Here is a 15,624-nt window from a genome sequence, read left to right as displayed (position 1 = left end):
AGGCACTTTACAGCCGCTATTTCTAGAGCTAAAATCCCTGAAAAACACCTGTGTGAAAAGTAGCCTTAGTATGCAGCCTCCCCCAGAACCCCCAATACCTACCTGAGCGATATGCATGGGAGCAGCCTATCTCCCCCTTCATTGGCTCAGACATACAGGGAGTGCAGAATTATTAGGCAAGTTGTATTTTTGAGGATTAATTTTATTATTGAACAACAACCATGTTCTCAATGAACCCAAAAAACTCATTAATATCAAAGCTGAATATTTTTGGAAGTAGTTTTTAGTTTGTTTTTAGTGTTAGCTATTTTAGGGGGATATCAGTGTGTGCAGGTGACTATTACTGTGCAGAATTATTAGGCAACTTGACAAAAAACAAATATATACCCATTTCAATTATTTATTTTTACCAGTGAAACCAATATAACATCTCAACATTCACAAATATACATTTCTGACATTCAAAAACAAAACAAAAACAAATCAGTGACCAATATAGCCACCTTTCTTTGCAAGGACACTCAAAAGCCTGCCATCCATGGATTCTGTCAGTTTTTTGATCTGTTCACCATCAACATTGCGTGCAGCAGCAATCACAGCCTCCCAGACACTGTTCAGAGAGGTGTACTGTTTTCCCTCCTTGTAAATCTCACATTTGATGATGGACCACAGGTTCTCAATGGGGTTCAGATCAGGTGAACAAGGAGGCCATGTCATTAGTTTTTCTTCTTTTATACCCTTTCTTGCCAGCCACGCTGTGGAGTACTTGGACACGTGTGATGGAGCATTGTCCTGCATGAAAATCATGTTTTTCTTGAAGGATGCAGACTTCTTCCTGTACCACTGCTTGAAGAAGGTGTCTTCCAGAAACTGGCAGTAGGACTGGGAGTTGAGTTTGACTCCATCCTCAACCCGAAAAGGCCCCACAAGCTCATCTTTGATGATACCAGCCCAAACCAGTACTCCACCTCCACCTTGCTGGCGTCTGAGTCGGACTGGAGCTCTCTGCCCTTTACCAATCCAGCCACGGCCCATCCATCTGACCCATCAAGACTCACTCTCATTTCATCAGTCCATAAAACCTTAGAAAAATCAGTCTTGAGATATTTCTTGGCCCAGTCTTGACATTTCAGCTTGTGTGTCTTGTTCAGTGGTGGTCGTCTTTCAGCCTTTCTTACCTTGGCCATGTCTCTGAGTATTGCACACCTTGTGCTTTTGGGCACTCCGGTGATGTTGCAGCTCTGAAATATGGCCAAACTGGTGGCAAGTGGCATCTTGGCAGCTGCACGCTTGACTTTTCTCAGTTCATGGGCAGTTATTTTGCGCCTTGGTTTTTCCACGCGCTTCTTGCGACCCTGTTGACTATTTTGAATGAAACGATTGATTGTTCGATGATCACGCTTCAGAAGCTTTGCAATTTTAAGAGTGCTGCATCCCTCTGCAAGATATCTCACTATTTTTGACTTTTCTGAGCCTGTCAAGTCCTTCTTTTGACCCATTTTGCCAAAGAAAAGGAAGTTGACTAATAATTATGCACACCTGATATAGAGTGTTGATGTCATTAAACCACACACCTTCTCATTACAGAGATGCACATCACCTAATATGCTTAATTGGTAGTAGGCTTTCGAGCCTATACAGCTTGGAGTAAGACAACATGCATAAAGAGGATGATGTGGTCAAAATACTCATTTGCCTAATAATTCTGCACTCCCTGTACAAGCCGCAGCCAGTCGCTCACTATAGGGGCACTCAACAGGGGAGGAGGAGCCAGGAGCACTGTCGAGTGACCCAGAAAGAAGATGATCAGGACCGCACTGTGTAAAACCATTGCGCAAAGCAGGTAATTATAAAATTTTTGTTTTTTATTTTTAACTTTAGTACTTTTTAAGATTATGCAAAGCTGCCATATGTCACAAAGGCATTAGGACTCAGGAAATTGCCCTTTAATTCCCTGTTTTTGAAAAAGCAGAAATTGTCTCGCATTCTACAGATAAATTAAAACACAAAAAAGCATAATTTCAAAATAATCAGAAAATTGTTACTGCATTTAAAAATTATATTTGCAATTCAGTTCACTGTGTGCGATAATACCGTGCATCTTCTAGGGAGTATTTTTGGACAAACTCACTTGAAGAATGCACCTGTTTTTTCCCCGAATCTGGTCTTTGAAATACATTAAGAGTAGAGCATTGTTCCCATTATTTAATTGTGTGGGAGGCAACTATCCTCAGCGGTGATGTCAACTGCGAGAGTGAAAATAGTTGTTAAAGAAACATTTCAGCTGTTGGCTGTGATAAACTCCTGAATGTTGTCTGTAAAGCTAAAAAAAGATCCACAATAGAAGTGACACAAATTACTCCATCTGTGCTGCAGGATCTCGCTATAGAGAATGAAGAGGAAGAAAAGATTGTGAACTTAGAACTTGTGTTTGGATACCATTTGAAATCTGCTAACAGCCCAGAGGTAAATGTCTATAATGATAAATCTCTGTATACTGTCTAATGGCTAGATGTGTCACATTCCTATTACTGTGGGATTTGGACAACACCTAATGGGATAAGTGGCGTGTTTACAGACACTTTCTAAACCTAAAGGCCCATTCACACCTTTCCAGTGCGATAATACACGTTCCGTGAATTAGCCTGTTGCGGTGTCATTCCTTTTGAATAGCACAACAATGCATGACGGCAGTGCAGCTCCAACGCACACGGGCCACAATGCACACTAAGGCATTACCGTACATTGTGCTGTGCTGCCAAAAATTGTCAATGTCTGTTTTTTTTTTAACGATTTGGTGCATTGCCGTCTCATTAATTTGAATATTTTTCCTTAACGTAACAAATGTTAACATGCGAAAAAATGGGCATTAACATAACTCACTAGGACATTAAGGTCTGATTGGGCCCTCTTACTGAACCAATGAAAGATTAAAGTGGTATTAAGGCAGAGTTCCAGCCGTAAAAAAGTTTTTTTTTTTTTAAAGTCAGCAGCTACAAGTACTGTAGCTGCTGACTTTTAATGAGGACATTTACCTGTCGAGGGAGCCTGCAATGTCAGCCCCTTGAGGCCGATTCATCCACCGGCTCGGGTGTAGGCACCGCCATTACAACTAAGGGAAACCGGAAGTGGAGCCTTCAGGCTTCACAGCTGGTTTCCTACTGCGCATTGTGTGAGTTACGCAGCGCATTGTGAATGGCCACCTCGTCTTCTGGGACTCACACAGGTCCCAGAAGGCAGTGGGGGAGAAGGAGGAAGCCTCGCTGCAGAAGAAGACATGACGTACTTTGCCACGGCCGGGCTTGTACTTCTAAAAAGGTAGGAAAGAAGCAAAAGTATATATATATATCTAAAAACGAGGGGTGGTCTTTAGTTTAAGCTTAAGACCACCTTGTAAAAGTGGGTGGAACTCCGCTTTAAACTGAACAGCAAATATTTATTATATTACAGCTTACTAATTCTTAGATGTGATAGCTGAGTTAGTTTTCTTTTTTAAGCTTTCTTTCCTTTATTTTGATCTGGTGACCTAGCCAGTAAGTATGTTGTTTTTCAAAAGAACAAGCTGTCCTTCAAATGTATCAGTTACAGGGATGAGACAAACAATTCAACACTGACAGGGGTGCGCATAATGATCAGCTTTTTTTTTTTCTGTGTAAAACCTTTATACAACCTTTATACAAAAAAAGTTTGCTGTAACTACCTATAACGTTTTAGCTGGAGTTCAGCTTCAATTTATTTAGGGTATCCAAATCTTCTAATACATCTAAGACTGCCCCCTGTGCTCCTTCATCCAGAGTGGGGGCACTCTAATACAGGATGTGTGTTATTGGCCAGATCACCAGGTGAAAACAGAGGGGAAAAGTCTAAAAAAGAAAACCACATCTAATGATTGGTAAGCTGCAATATATTACATTTTGGGTTTTGGGTTTTTAAACCCATTAACATGATAAATATGTAATTGCTTACTGCCTGAATGTGTATAATTCCTGGTGTATTACCTTGCCTATAGGCAATCATTTTCCATTGTATATTATAAATGGAAAAACAAAAACAAATTATGGCTGCCCATAGCAGCTTCTTGTACAAAGGGCAGTTGGAAACCTTTTCTGAACGCTGGAAAACATTTGTTTTACCGCTTTTACATAACACGTATATGCGAGTTTAGCAGCAGTTATGAGCAATTGAGGTTAGAAGCATTTTTTTTTAGTTTTCAATGTTTTTATTCAAGTATTCAGATAGAAATACAAGATCAGCATTTGTCATTGTATTTTTTTTTTAAACTCAGGAGACCCTCCCAAATGCCTGCAATGCATGAAAAAAAAGTAAATTATTAACTATTTCAGCCATTCTGTGAGAGAAGAGAGAGCAGTGTGCTTGTAGATAACGGTCTTATTTTTTGTGTTTTCACTATGAATCCCATCATGAGCATGTGTGAGAAAATGCTCAAATTTTTCCCTTTTTATGACTGATGAAATGCTCCTGATGTTGCTGTTGCTGAAGACATAGAAAATGTAATGAGAGGACCAGAGTTCGTTGCTACTGGACTCATCCATTGATGCAGGCAACAGCATGTGTGTTTTTCAAAATTTTTATATGTTCAAAAAGCATCAGAAATGTTTTCCCTCTTTAAAAACGCTTAAGCTCATAAACGCAGTTTACCGCGGTTACAAGCATTTGCTGTTTGAAATGCTACAGTCTTGAACGCGATTTTTCTGCTTTCAAAAAAAAAAGCTTGTAACCTCAACTGCCTCTAACGGACTATAAACGACCCTGTGTACATGTACTGGTAAGATAACAGAGGAGAGTTCAGGGGCAGCTGAAAAAAACGCCCAACTGCTCCTAAACTTCAGTTTAGCAACTGCAATCTATACTGAGGCCTTAGAAATTTCATTTTCTAGTTTTGTTTGCATTTGGAAAATAGCCATTGGGCAACACAGACCCTTTCTATTAGTATGTACAGTAAAACCTTGGATTGCAAGCATAATTCGTTCCAGAAACATGCTTGTAATCCAAAGCACTTGTATATCAAAGCAAATTTCCCCATAAGAAATAATGGAAACTCGTATGATTCATTCCACAGCCATTTATTCATAGGTCCTTCAGTTTATAGTAAAGAATATCAAAAAAAGTCTGGCGCCAAAGCACAATGATCTATATACCAGTAAAAGAGACGCTTGGAAATGCAGCCTGACCCCAATCAGCAGCTATATGAAAAAACACATAAGGAGAGATGTGGTAGCAACATATGTAAACAAAAAGAACCATATGGGGAGCACTGTAAAAGAGAGATCAAGTCCGTGATAAACAAGGATTACTCGGCAGTTGAGATGCTATGACTGTCAATTTATTGATACCATAAAATCATTCATAAAAAACAAGAACAATCCTTTGTGGTAGAGGTGGTGACATAAACACTCAGTTTGTATTGCAATAGGATGGTACCTGGGACAGAGTGAAACACACCAGATGACAATGAGCAGTGAGCTGCAGTGGATGGAACCTCGTGGGACCTCTATCCTATGTCCGCGATGGAAACAAGGGGATGACTCAGCCAAATGGGTGCGAGGAAGCGAGCCCAGGACCTGATGAAGGGCCACGGCCCGACACGCGTTGTCATGACTACAGCCTAAACTTTCTTCACACTCCGTTGTGTCAGCCTCCGCTTGTCCTGCACATTGAGCCGCCTGCCCAGCCCAGCCTCGGTACAGGTTTTGTTTAAGGCTATCATCACCATGCGCTCCAAGCCTCGTTCTGGGTTATACTTCCTGGTGCCATTTGACGTCACGCCCGGGAAGCACAGGCTTAACATCGAATGGCTGTTTCAACGGCTGACTGACGTGACACCCACCAGCACAATTGGGCTCGCTTCCTCGCATCCATCTGACTGAGTCATCCCCTAGTTTCCATCGCGGACATAGGATAGAGGTCCCACGATATTCCATCCAGTGCAGCTTAGTGCTCTTTGTTATCTGGTGTGTTTCACTCTGTCCCGGGTACCATCCTATTGCCATACAAGCTGAGTGTTTATGTCACCACCTCTACAGCTGAAAATAGGCAAGTTTACAAACCCCAGGAACACAGTAAAAGTCAAAACTACAGCGTTTAAGTGTATAAATAATTACTAAGAAGTTATCCAATGCCGCGTACACACGACTGTTTTTCATGACGATAAAAATGCCATTTGTTTAATTGGTCATCAAAATGATCGTGTGTAGGCTCCAGAGCATTTTTCTCAATGTGAAAAATGGCCATTAAAAATTTAGAACCTGCTCTATTTTATCTCTACGTTTTTCACGTCGTGAAAAACGGTCATGTGTGTACGCTTTAACAATGAGGAAAAAAAAGGTGCATGCTCAGAAGCAAGTTATGAGAAGGGAAATTTGCATAATCAAGCCCAAAGGGTGGCACCATTCGAATGGAACTTCCCTTTTATAGTGCCGTTGTAAGTTTTGTACGTCACTGCTTTTTGCTCATTTTTTTTCACGATCGTGTGTATGCAAGGCAGGCTTGACAAGAATCGCGTCGAAAAAAACATTGTTTTTTTCCATGACATTAAAAACGGTCGTGTGTATGCAGCATAAGAGTTATTAAGAAGATGATATTAGTAAACAGCAGTCCAGCAAAAAACAGGTAAGTAATCACAGTCCTTTAGAAGTTTCACCATCCAGAGAGAAGAAATCACCACAACTTGTGATTGAAGACAATAACTGCACTCATCAGTTGCCAAAGCTGACAGAGCAGCCAACAGCTCATGTTAAACAACACAGCATCCCTGTAGATGGATATCACAGCTCCATCCATCCATGGTCTTCTTATTACAGTTTCCACTTTGCACCACTAGGGGGAGTCTGAATCAATGCACTTGATTGCATCTCCTGGTATTACTGGAAGATCTATTACAAGAAGAAGATTGATCACCACATGTAGCCACAAACACCAGGAGAGGCTCCAATGGCCACCAACTTTGTGACTGGAAATGGCAGTGTGACGTCAGCTTATCTCCTGAAGACGTGTGTTGGCACAAAACACATGGGGGGGGCAGGAGGTCAGGGAGTTGGCGACCATTGAAGCCCCTACTGGTGTTTCTGGCTCAGTGCAGTGAGCATTCTTCTTCCTATACAGTATTGCTGTGATTCAGATTCCAACCATGGATGGATGGAGCTGTGATATCTATAGAGGGATGCTGTGTTTAGCATGAGCTGCTCTGTCAGATTTGGGAGCTGGTGAGTGCAGTTATTGTCTTCAATCACAAGTGGTGAAGATTTCTTCCTGTGATTACTGACCTGTTTTTTGCTGGATTGCTGTTTACTAATATCATTTTCTTAAAGCGGATGTCCGCTGAAAAAAAAATATTAAAAGCCAGCAGCTACAAATACTGCAGCTGCTGACTTTTAATATTAGGACACCTTCATGACAATGGACGCACAAATAGGGTCAGTAGTCAGCGGAGCGCACCATCTGTTGCGCCTACTACGCAGACTTATTCCATTTATCCCCAAAGAAGACGTAGCAGTCGTGGTGGGAACAATCGTGAATTCCAGACTGGACTATGCTAACGCCCTGTACCTCGGACTCCCAAAGTACCAAATCTCCCGTCTGCAAGTCGTTCAGAATACGGCCGCCAGACTGGTGACTGGGAAAAAAAAATGGGAATCAATCTCACCTTCGTTGAGAACCCTTCACTGGCTGCCAGTAAAAGACAGAATTGCATTTAAAGCACTCTGCCTGACACATAAGTGCATCCATGGGAAGGCTCCGCAATATCTTTGCGACAAGATAGATACTTAAAATTCGAATCGCGTTCTGCGATCCACCGACCAAAATCTGGTCAGGGTACCAAAAACCAAATACAAGTCCAAAGGAGAAAGAAGGTTTGCTTTTCAGGGTCCTAGACTATGGAACGCTTTACCAACCAGCATTCGGTTGGAGGAAAACCATCTGACTTTCAGAAGACGGATCAAAACTCTGCTCTTTTGATGTCATGAGACACGAACAACTAGCGCCCAGAAGCGATTCAGTTCGCATGCGCCGCGCTTTATAAGTTTTTCATTCATTCATTCATTACCTGTCCTAGAGTCCAGCGCTGTCCACAGCAGAGGACGAGCGATCGCTCGTCACTCTGCTGCCCCCCCTGCCATCCTCGGTGAGGGAACCAGGAAGTGAAGCGCTCCGGCTTCACTGCCCGGTTCCCTACGGTGCATGCGCTACGCCTGACGATTGGATCCCGCTGTGTACTGGGAGCCGAGTGTTCCCAGAACACAACGGGGGGGCGGGAGGTGACGTCATGCCCGCAGTCTGCCCGAGACTGTGTGGCCGGAAGTGGGTGCAAATACCTGTCTTTAGACAGGTATCTGCACCCCCCTCCCCCCTGAAAGGTGTCAAATGTGACACCGGAGGGGGGGAGGGTTCCGACCAGCGGGAGTTCCACTTTAGGGTGGAGCTCCGCTTGATAACTTCTTATTAGTAAATATTTGTAAGCTTAGACGCTGCAATTTTGACTTTTAAATGTGTACTCTTACCTGTGTATTAAGTTTTCTGGAGTTCATCATTAAAGCTAGCAGTGGGTCTAGGGGACACTAAGTTTACTTACCCATGCCTCTCTGCTGCTAGACCAGTCCCCGCAGCATCTTCTCCCCTGCACTCCAGTGGTCCAAGTCCTGATGTCGTTAAGACCAATGCAAGTTCTGTAGTCCTGCATTGCACATGAGGACAACGTGGGACAGTCCATCGCTTGATCATGGAGGAGCGCCATCTGCCGGGGATACAGAGGATCAGTTAAGTAAAAGTGCTTCTCCTCTCCCCTAGACAAAACAAACTGGTCATTTTAAAGTTTCCTTGAGTTGACCTTTAAAGTAAATGTCTCCCTAGTCAATCACCTGGCTCAACAGAAGTGCTATTGGATTGGAATAAATGCTTATAGAGCGCCGAATGCGAGTTGTGAAACTCACGTCTAAGCGCTTACCAACAAGCTGGGGGTATCCAATTCCCAGGAGCAAAGAGAAGAGACTAGGACATCTAAGTGAAAGAGGTGAACAAGCAAGAAGTAAGCAGAAATATAAAAAGAGGGGAGGGGGGGGGCAGGACACAAGGAGCCTATCCCTACTCCCTGACCATGGACCGCAGCCTGGGATTAAGGCAGCGTCCTGCTATGATCTTGGATGGCCAAGTCTCTAAACGTAGGCTTGTGAAAAAATAAGTGTTTTCAAGCGTTTACGGAAGGCCATCAAGGAGGAGGATGCGCGGAGCTGATGAGGGAGAATTCCCCAGTGTTTGGAGCCGATGGTCACCCTTTAAAGCCGAGCGACTAGGTTGAATGATCGCTAACAGGGCGTCAGTTGAATGAAGCTCTCTGGGTGGACAGTAGTGTTGTGTCATTTTCGATAAGTACATCGGGCCTAGTTGCCAATAGGCCCGAAACACCAGACAGAGAGCCTTGAACTCGACCCGTTTTGCTATCGGGAGCCAGTGTAGATCCTTAAGCACCGGGGAGATGTGATTCCGCCTTGGGCAGTTTGTGACTAGTCTTGCCGCATGATTCTGTGTGATCTGCAACCGTTTTGTCCACTTCTGTGGGAGCCCTAGAAAGAACACGTTAGAACAATCTAGCCTAGTGTGGATAAGTCCATGAACTAAGGGCCAAATTCTCAAAAAACCTGCCTAACTTAACTTTCAGCAGTTAAGTTACACAGGCGTTAAATTTCTACCTAAGTGCCCGATCCACAAAGCACTTACCTAGAAATTACACGCCGTGTAACCTAAGTGCCTCCGTCGCAAGGCGGTCGTCTGTTCGAGGGGGCGATTCATATTCAAATGAGGCGCGCTCCCGCGCCGGACGTTCGGCGCATGCGTGTGACGTCATTTTTCCCGTCGTGCATCGCGCAAATGTAATTTACGCCGGGCTTTGTGGATTGCGACGGGACAATAAAGTTGCGTCGGGAAAAAAAAAAATTTGCGTCGGGAAAAAAAATTCAAAATTTTAAAAAAAACGCGGCGATCGAAAAAAAGGTTTGTTTTTACAAGGTCTAAACAGTTTAGGCCTTGTAAAAGCATCCCTACTTTTACGTATGCAAAACGTAACTTACGCAGAAAACACAAAGCTAAAAAGCTTTGTGGATCTGCCTAAGTCCTCATTTGCATACGCAAAGCGGCATTTCGACTCGAAATGCCCCCAGCGGCGGATGCGGTACTGCATCCTAAGATCCGACAGTGTAAGTGTCTTACAGATGTCGGATCTTCTGACTATCTTTGGAAAAATCCTTCTGAGGATCGTTTCCAAAGATAGCCACAGGGATACGCAGGCTGAACAGCAGTTCCGCCTGCGTATCTCCTTTGAAGATTTGGCCCTAAGATCATACAGTTGTTCTGAGTGAAAAGGTTTTTAATTTTCCGTAATAATTGCAGATGATAGTTGGCTGATTTTATGCAATATTTTGCGTGAGGTACGAAGCTTAGTTCAGCATCAAAAATGATACCCAGGTTTTTTACCTGCTTAGCTGGAGTTGGGGCAGGGCCGAACGAGGATGGCCAGGCAGGTAAAAAGGTAAAATTGGCCTGTGGGCTGATCAGCAAAAGCTCAGTTTTGTCAGCGTTAAGGCCTAGCCTGTTTGTGTCCATCCATTGTTGGATGTTAGATAGTTCCTTGTTCAGCTGGTCAGGCATATTAGGTCCACTTGCAAGGTCTGCTAAGATCTGCGTGTCATCCACGCAGATCTGGCAGCCTAGACCATAGCTGGTAATGAGGTCGGTAAGTGGGCGCATATAGCAGTTAAAGAATAAGGGAGAAAGGGCAGAGCCCTGAGGTACCCCGCAGGTCAATGGCTGGGTAATTGAGCGGGACGACTCCATTTTTATGCAGTGCATTCTTTCGAACAAGAAGGATCTAATCCAATTTAACACTGAGTCCTCACAGCCAAATAAGGTTTGCAATCTAGAGAGAAGGATAGAATGGTCAATGGTATCAAACGCCGCGGAGAGGTCCAGCAGCACCAAGGCTGCGGACCCCCCCCCTGTCGCGGACACCCAGCAGACATTTCCTCATATCTAGGGCGGACATCTCCGTACCACGCCCGGGTCGAAAACCCGACTGGCAGTCATGGAACAGACTGTGTGACTCAAACTGCTCCTGCGCTGGATAAACACAACCTGCTCCAGGATCTTGGATAGAAAAGGCAGTAGAGAAATGGGGCAGTAGTTGGTAAGTATCGTGGGGTCCAGGCACACTTTTTTCAATAATGGGAGTATGATTGCTCTCTTGAATCTAGATGGCACTATACCCAGGCGGAGGGACAAATTAATTACTCTGCAGATGTCAATAACCAGAGTGTCTACATGCTTCTGAATGAACCAGGCAGGGCAGGGTTCATCAGGATAACTGGTTGGTTTCAGTTTTGAGATGATAGCTCCGATTTCCTCCTCTGACACTAGGCGAAATTTCTGTAGTTTTTCCGGGGTGGTTTTGGCTTTTGGTGTTGCACAGGGGGGTGCTAAGGAGGATCGAGCATGGATTTTCTCCACTTTTGAAATTAAAGACTGTTGGATATCATTACACAGTTGTGGGGTCGCCATACTCTTGGAGTGGAATCTTTTTCCCCATACCCCTGGGTTCATACTCATTGTGCAGTAGCCACATCCCCTAACAGGCAATGTACTGCTCCAGGTCTACAATAATTCTGAAATGCTGGGACTGGCCACTTCTACAGACATACAAATAGCCTCTGGAGGGGCAGGTTAGCGGCCTTTGGACTTTTATAAGGCAGCCACAAAAATAACCAAACAGAAATTTAAAATATCTACATAGAGGACAAATAGATTCTGGTTGAACAGTGGACCTCATTGCCTAAATAATCTAGATGAATTATCTGTATTTGTCATAAAAAAAAAAAAATGGAGGGAGACACATATTTGGGGAGATGAAAAGGCTGCTCGCCCCGGAATTGCATGGAAGAGAGGGTTCCCCATTGGGGCTTTTAGGCAGCAAGAATTTTTTTTTTTTTTTTTTTTTTTTGTAAATAACGTTGTTGTATAAATTATTGTTTATTGCCAAGGATTAAGGATATCACAAGGGTACAAAGGTACAAAGAAGGTCACAGGGTGATAACAATATATAGGTTTGAAGAGGAAAGGACAGGATGCAAAAACAAGCAGGGATGCATTTAGCATCTGACCTGGCTTGAGTGGAATCTGATAATGTCAGATTCCACTCAAGCCAGGTCAGATGCTAAATGCATCCCTGCTTGTTTTTGCATCCTGTCCTTTCCTCTATAGTGTCTTACTGCACTAAAGGCTTCAACTGCTGTATTATAGCAACCCCAACTCTCCATTGCTTCAGGACTGCTCCTCTGCTGCCCCTGGGGGGCGTTCATCATGCGACTCCCTGAAAGCTGTTCTGGTCAGGCCGCCCGCTGTTGGAGGGTGGGGGCAACCTGGGCCCCACTGGTCCACCCCATGGTCTTATACATTGCCCATTGTTTTGCCTCAGTGAAATCCCAGCCCCCTGAAGAGACCCAACTAGTCGAAACGCGTCGGGGCTACAGCACCGCTCATGGGGTTTTCATTATTATATACTATTTATTACATATAGCCTCCTACTGTCAAAGTTTTGTTGCAATCATGTTATGCAATCATGTCATGCTTACTGCATCCAGCAATGTCATATGTTTTCAACCTATATATTGTTATCACCCTGTGACCTTCTTTGTACCTTTGTACCCTTGTGATATCCTTAATCCTTGGCAATAAACAATAATTTATACAACAACGTTATTTACAAAAAAAAAAAATTCTTGCTGCCTAAAAGCCCCAATGGGGAACCCTCTCTTCCATCTGTATTTGTCATATAATCTCCCTTTCCCCCTCCAGGGCAGATTTACCATTTTCTTAAAGTTGTGGTTGACAAACCTTTGTGCTAAACCAATGGCTTCCATTCAGAATCACTGATTTGCAACAAGTATGCAGATTGGGAAAGTCAGAGAAAAGTCAAAAGTCTGTATCTACAAAGCCGTTTCGGATCGCTGACCCAAGCCATTGACGCCAGAAGACCACCACTACCGCCAGTCTAGAAGCCGTTTTTAAGGATCTAATAAATCCCTTGTCGCTGACATAAAAGAGTAGTTATTTAAAAAGGAAATTAAAATTACTAGCTGACTCAATTAATTTAGAAATCTATAGTGCTTTTCTCCCTGGGGACTCAAAGTGCCTTATCTGCTGTTGGGGCCGATGGTGAGACAGCCATCTTGGATGCACTCAATAGATTTTCAAACTCTGGCAATTGTAAATGGGAGCCAATCAGCCTACCCGCATTCCACATGCACGCCACACTCTTTGAAGTGTAGGACGAACCTGGAAGAAACCCACGCAGGCACTGGGAGAACATACAAACTCAGTCCAGCCCCAGAAAACATGCTCTACTGCAAAATTCCTGGGAGACTGGAAACTCTTGCCCTGGTCCAAATTCCTTTGAAATGTAGCATTAACCACTTACCCCCCGGACCATATTGCTGCCCAAAGACCAGAGTACTTTTTGCGATTCGGGACTGCGTCGCTTTAACAGACAATTGCGCGGTCGTGCGACGTGGCTCCCAAACAAAATTGGCGTCCTTTTTTTCCCACAAATAGAGCTTTCTTTTGGTGGTATTTGATCACCTCTGCGGTTTTTATTTTTTGCGCTATAAACAAAAATAGAACGACAATTTTGAAAAAAATGAATATTTTTTACTTTTTGCTGTAATAAATATCCCCCAAAAATATATAAAAAAACATTTTTTTTCCTCAGTTTAGGCCGATACGTATTCTTCTACATATTTTTCGTAAAAAAAAATCGCAATAAGCGTTTATTGATTGGTTTGCGCAAAAGTTATAGCGTTTACAAAATAGGGGGTATTTTTATGGCATTTTTATTAATATTTTTTTTACTAGTAATGGCGGCGATCAGCGATTTTTTTTTTGGTATTGCGACATTATGGTGGACACTTCGGACATTTTTGACACATTTTTGGGACCATTGGCATTTTTATAGCGATCAGTGCTATAAAAATGCATTAGATTACTATAAAAATGCCACTGGCAGTGAAGGGGTTAACACTAGGGGGCGGGGAAGGGGTTAAGTATGCCTGGGTGTGTTCTTACTGTGGGGGGGGGGGGTGGCCTCACTAGGGGAAACACTGATCCTCGGTTCATACAGTGTATGAACCGAAGAAAAGCATTTCCCCTGCTGACAGGAACGAGAGCTGTGTGTTTACACACACAGCTCCCGTTCCCCGCTCTGTACCGAGCGATCGCGTGTGCCCGGCGGCGATCGCGCCCGCCGGGCACACGCACGGGAGTCGGGGGCGAGCGGGGGGCGCGTGCGCGCGCCTCCGGCGGCGCGCGTGCGCCCCTAGTGGCGGCTAAAGGGTAGGACGTCATAATACGTGATCTCGCCTAGGAGAGCCACCTTGTGGACGTATTATGACGGTGCGGCGACGGCAAGTGGTTAAAGTGGTTGTAAACCCTTTACAACCACTTTTGCCTACAGGTACGGCTTACCTGTAGCTACCGTGAATTTCTCCTAAACTTGCATAGTTTAGAAGATATTCTCTGTATACGCAAGTGCCGACATCAAGAAGAAACGGCTCGTTTGTGGCGTTTCTTCAGCTGGTGTGCCATTACCGGCAGCAACTGTTAAATGGTTACATGTTTTATGGAGATTTTTTAACTGTTTTACTATATTTGAAAGTGGTCAGAGTAGGGAAAATATCTCACATAAACTAGCACCCTAATTTATTGTGAACCTCTATTTGTCCAAGAAAGGCAAAGCTATAAGTTTACTGTAATTCTCCACTCCCCTGCAGCATATACTTACATACTTACATTATCCATACATGCCGGACTCCCCTGCAGCATATACTTACATACTTACATTATCCGTACATGCCGGATGGAAAGCCCTGTGTAAGCTATGAGTCTCTGGAAGTGTAGCTTACATCGGGCTAGTTTTCCCTGTGAGAGCACTGATTGGCCCACCGTTGTCTCATGGTCGAGTCACATGCCAACTTATACCTAGCATCGGAATGTAGTGACTAGAGACTGAACCATGTGACAGTAGAAGTACTGGTATTTCCTTTGCCTTTAAGCACTAAATTGAGTAGCAGGAGGAGTAAAGAAAGGGTGAATATTGGCTGTTGGGGATGAGGGATTGAACAAACCAGGTGTTGACTTTATAGACAAGCACAGGTTTACATTAAAGAGTTGGTGCTCACTCATAATACTGATACTTGGTTATGAATAGATACTGCTGTGTTGAATCATTATCTTATATATTTAAGTTACCCCAGTGGTTAGATCTCCCCCTCATACACTCCCCTCCTAATTCCTCCTGCCATAGCCTACCCTTAATGGGTGGGCTGACAATGACCAACCAGCAGATATTAGGATGGATTTATATCGAAAGGGAGTGAATTGATCTGTGGTTACATTGCTGCCATCAGACCTAATTTTATTTATTTATTTTTATAACTTCCAATTTTCAGAGATGAGAAAGGAGTACCTTTTTTGCACAAAATATGTAGGCAAAGGACACACCCTCTGTTAGCAGACAAATAAATATGCGAAAAATGATAAGGTAAACCGGCAAGTGCTTATTTCATC

At 43.6% G+C, this 15,624-nt stretch overlaps 1 protein-coding gene across 3 annotated transcripts in view; it reads left to right on the top strand.

Annotated features, from left to right (window-relative positions):
* The window catches only part of MAP3K20 (mitogen-activated protein kinase kinase kinase 20), a 277,073-nt gene that overhangs the window by 228,106 nt on the left and 33,343 nt on the right, over positions 1-15,624 (top strand). For all 3 annotated transcript variants that reach the window (XM_040357733.1, XM_040357731.1, XM_040357732.1), the window contains one exon: positions 2,377-2,466. In XM_040357733.1, coding sequence (XP_040213667.1) covers positions 2,377-2,466 — 90 coding nt within the window. The remainder of the gene's footprint in view (positions 1-2,376; positions 2,467-15,624) is intronic.

Source organism: Rana temporaria, chromosome 6, assembly GCF_905171775.1.
Source record: "Rana temporaria chromosome 6, aRanTem1.1, whole genome shotgun sequence".
Taxonomy (NCBI): domain Eukaryota; kingdom Metazoa; phylum Chordata; class Amphibia; order Anura; family Ranidae; genus Rana; species Rana temporaria.
This window is presented reverse-complemented; position numbering and strand designations above follow the sequence as displayed.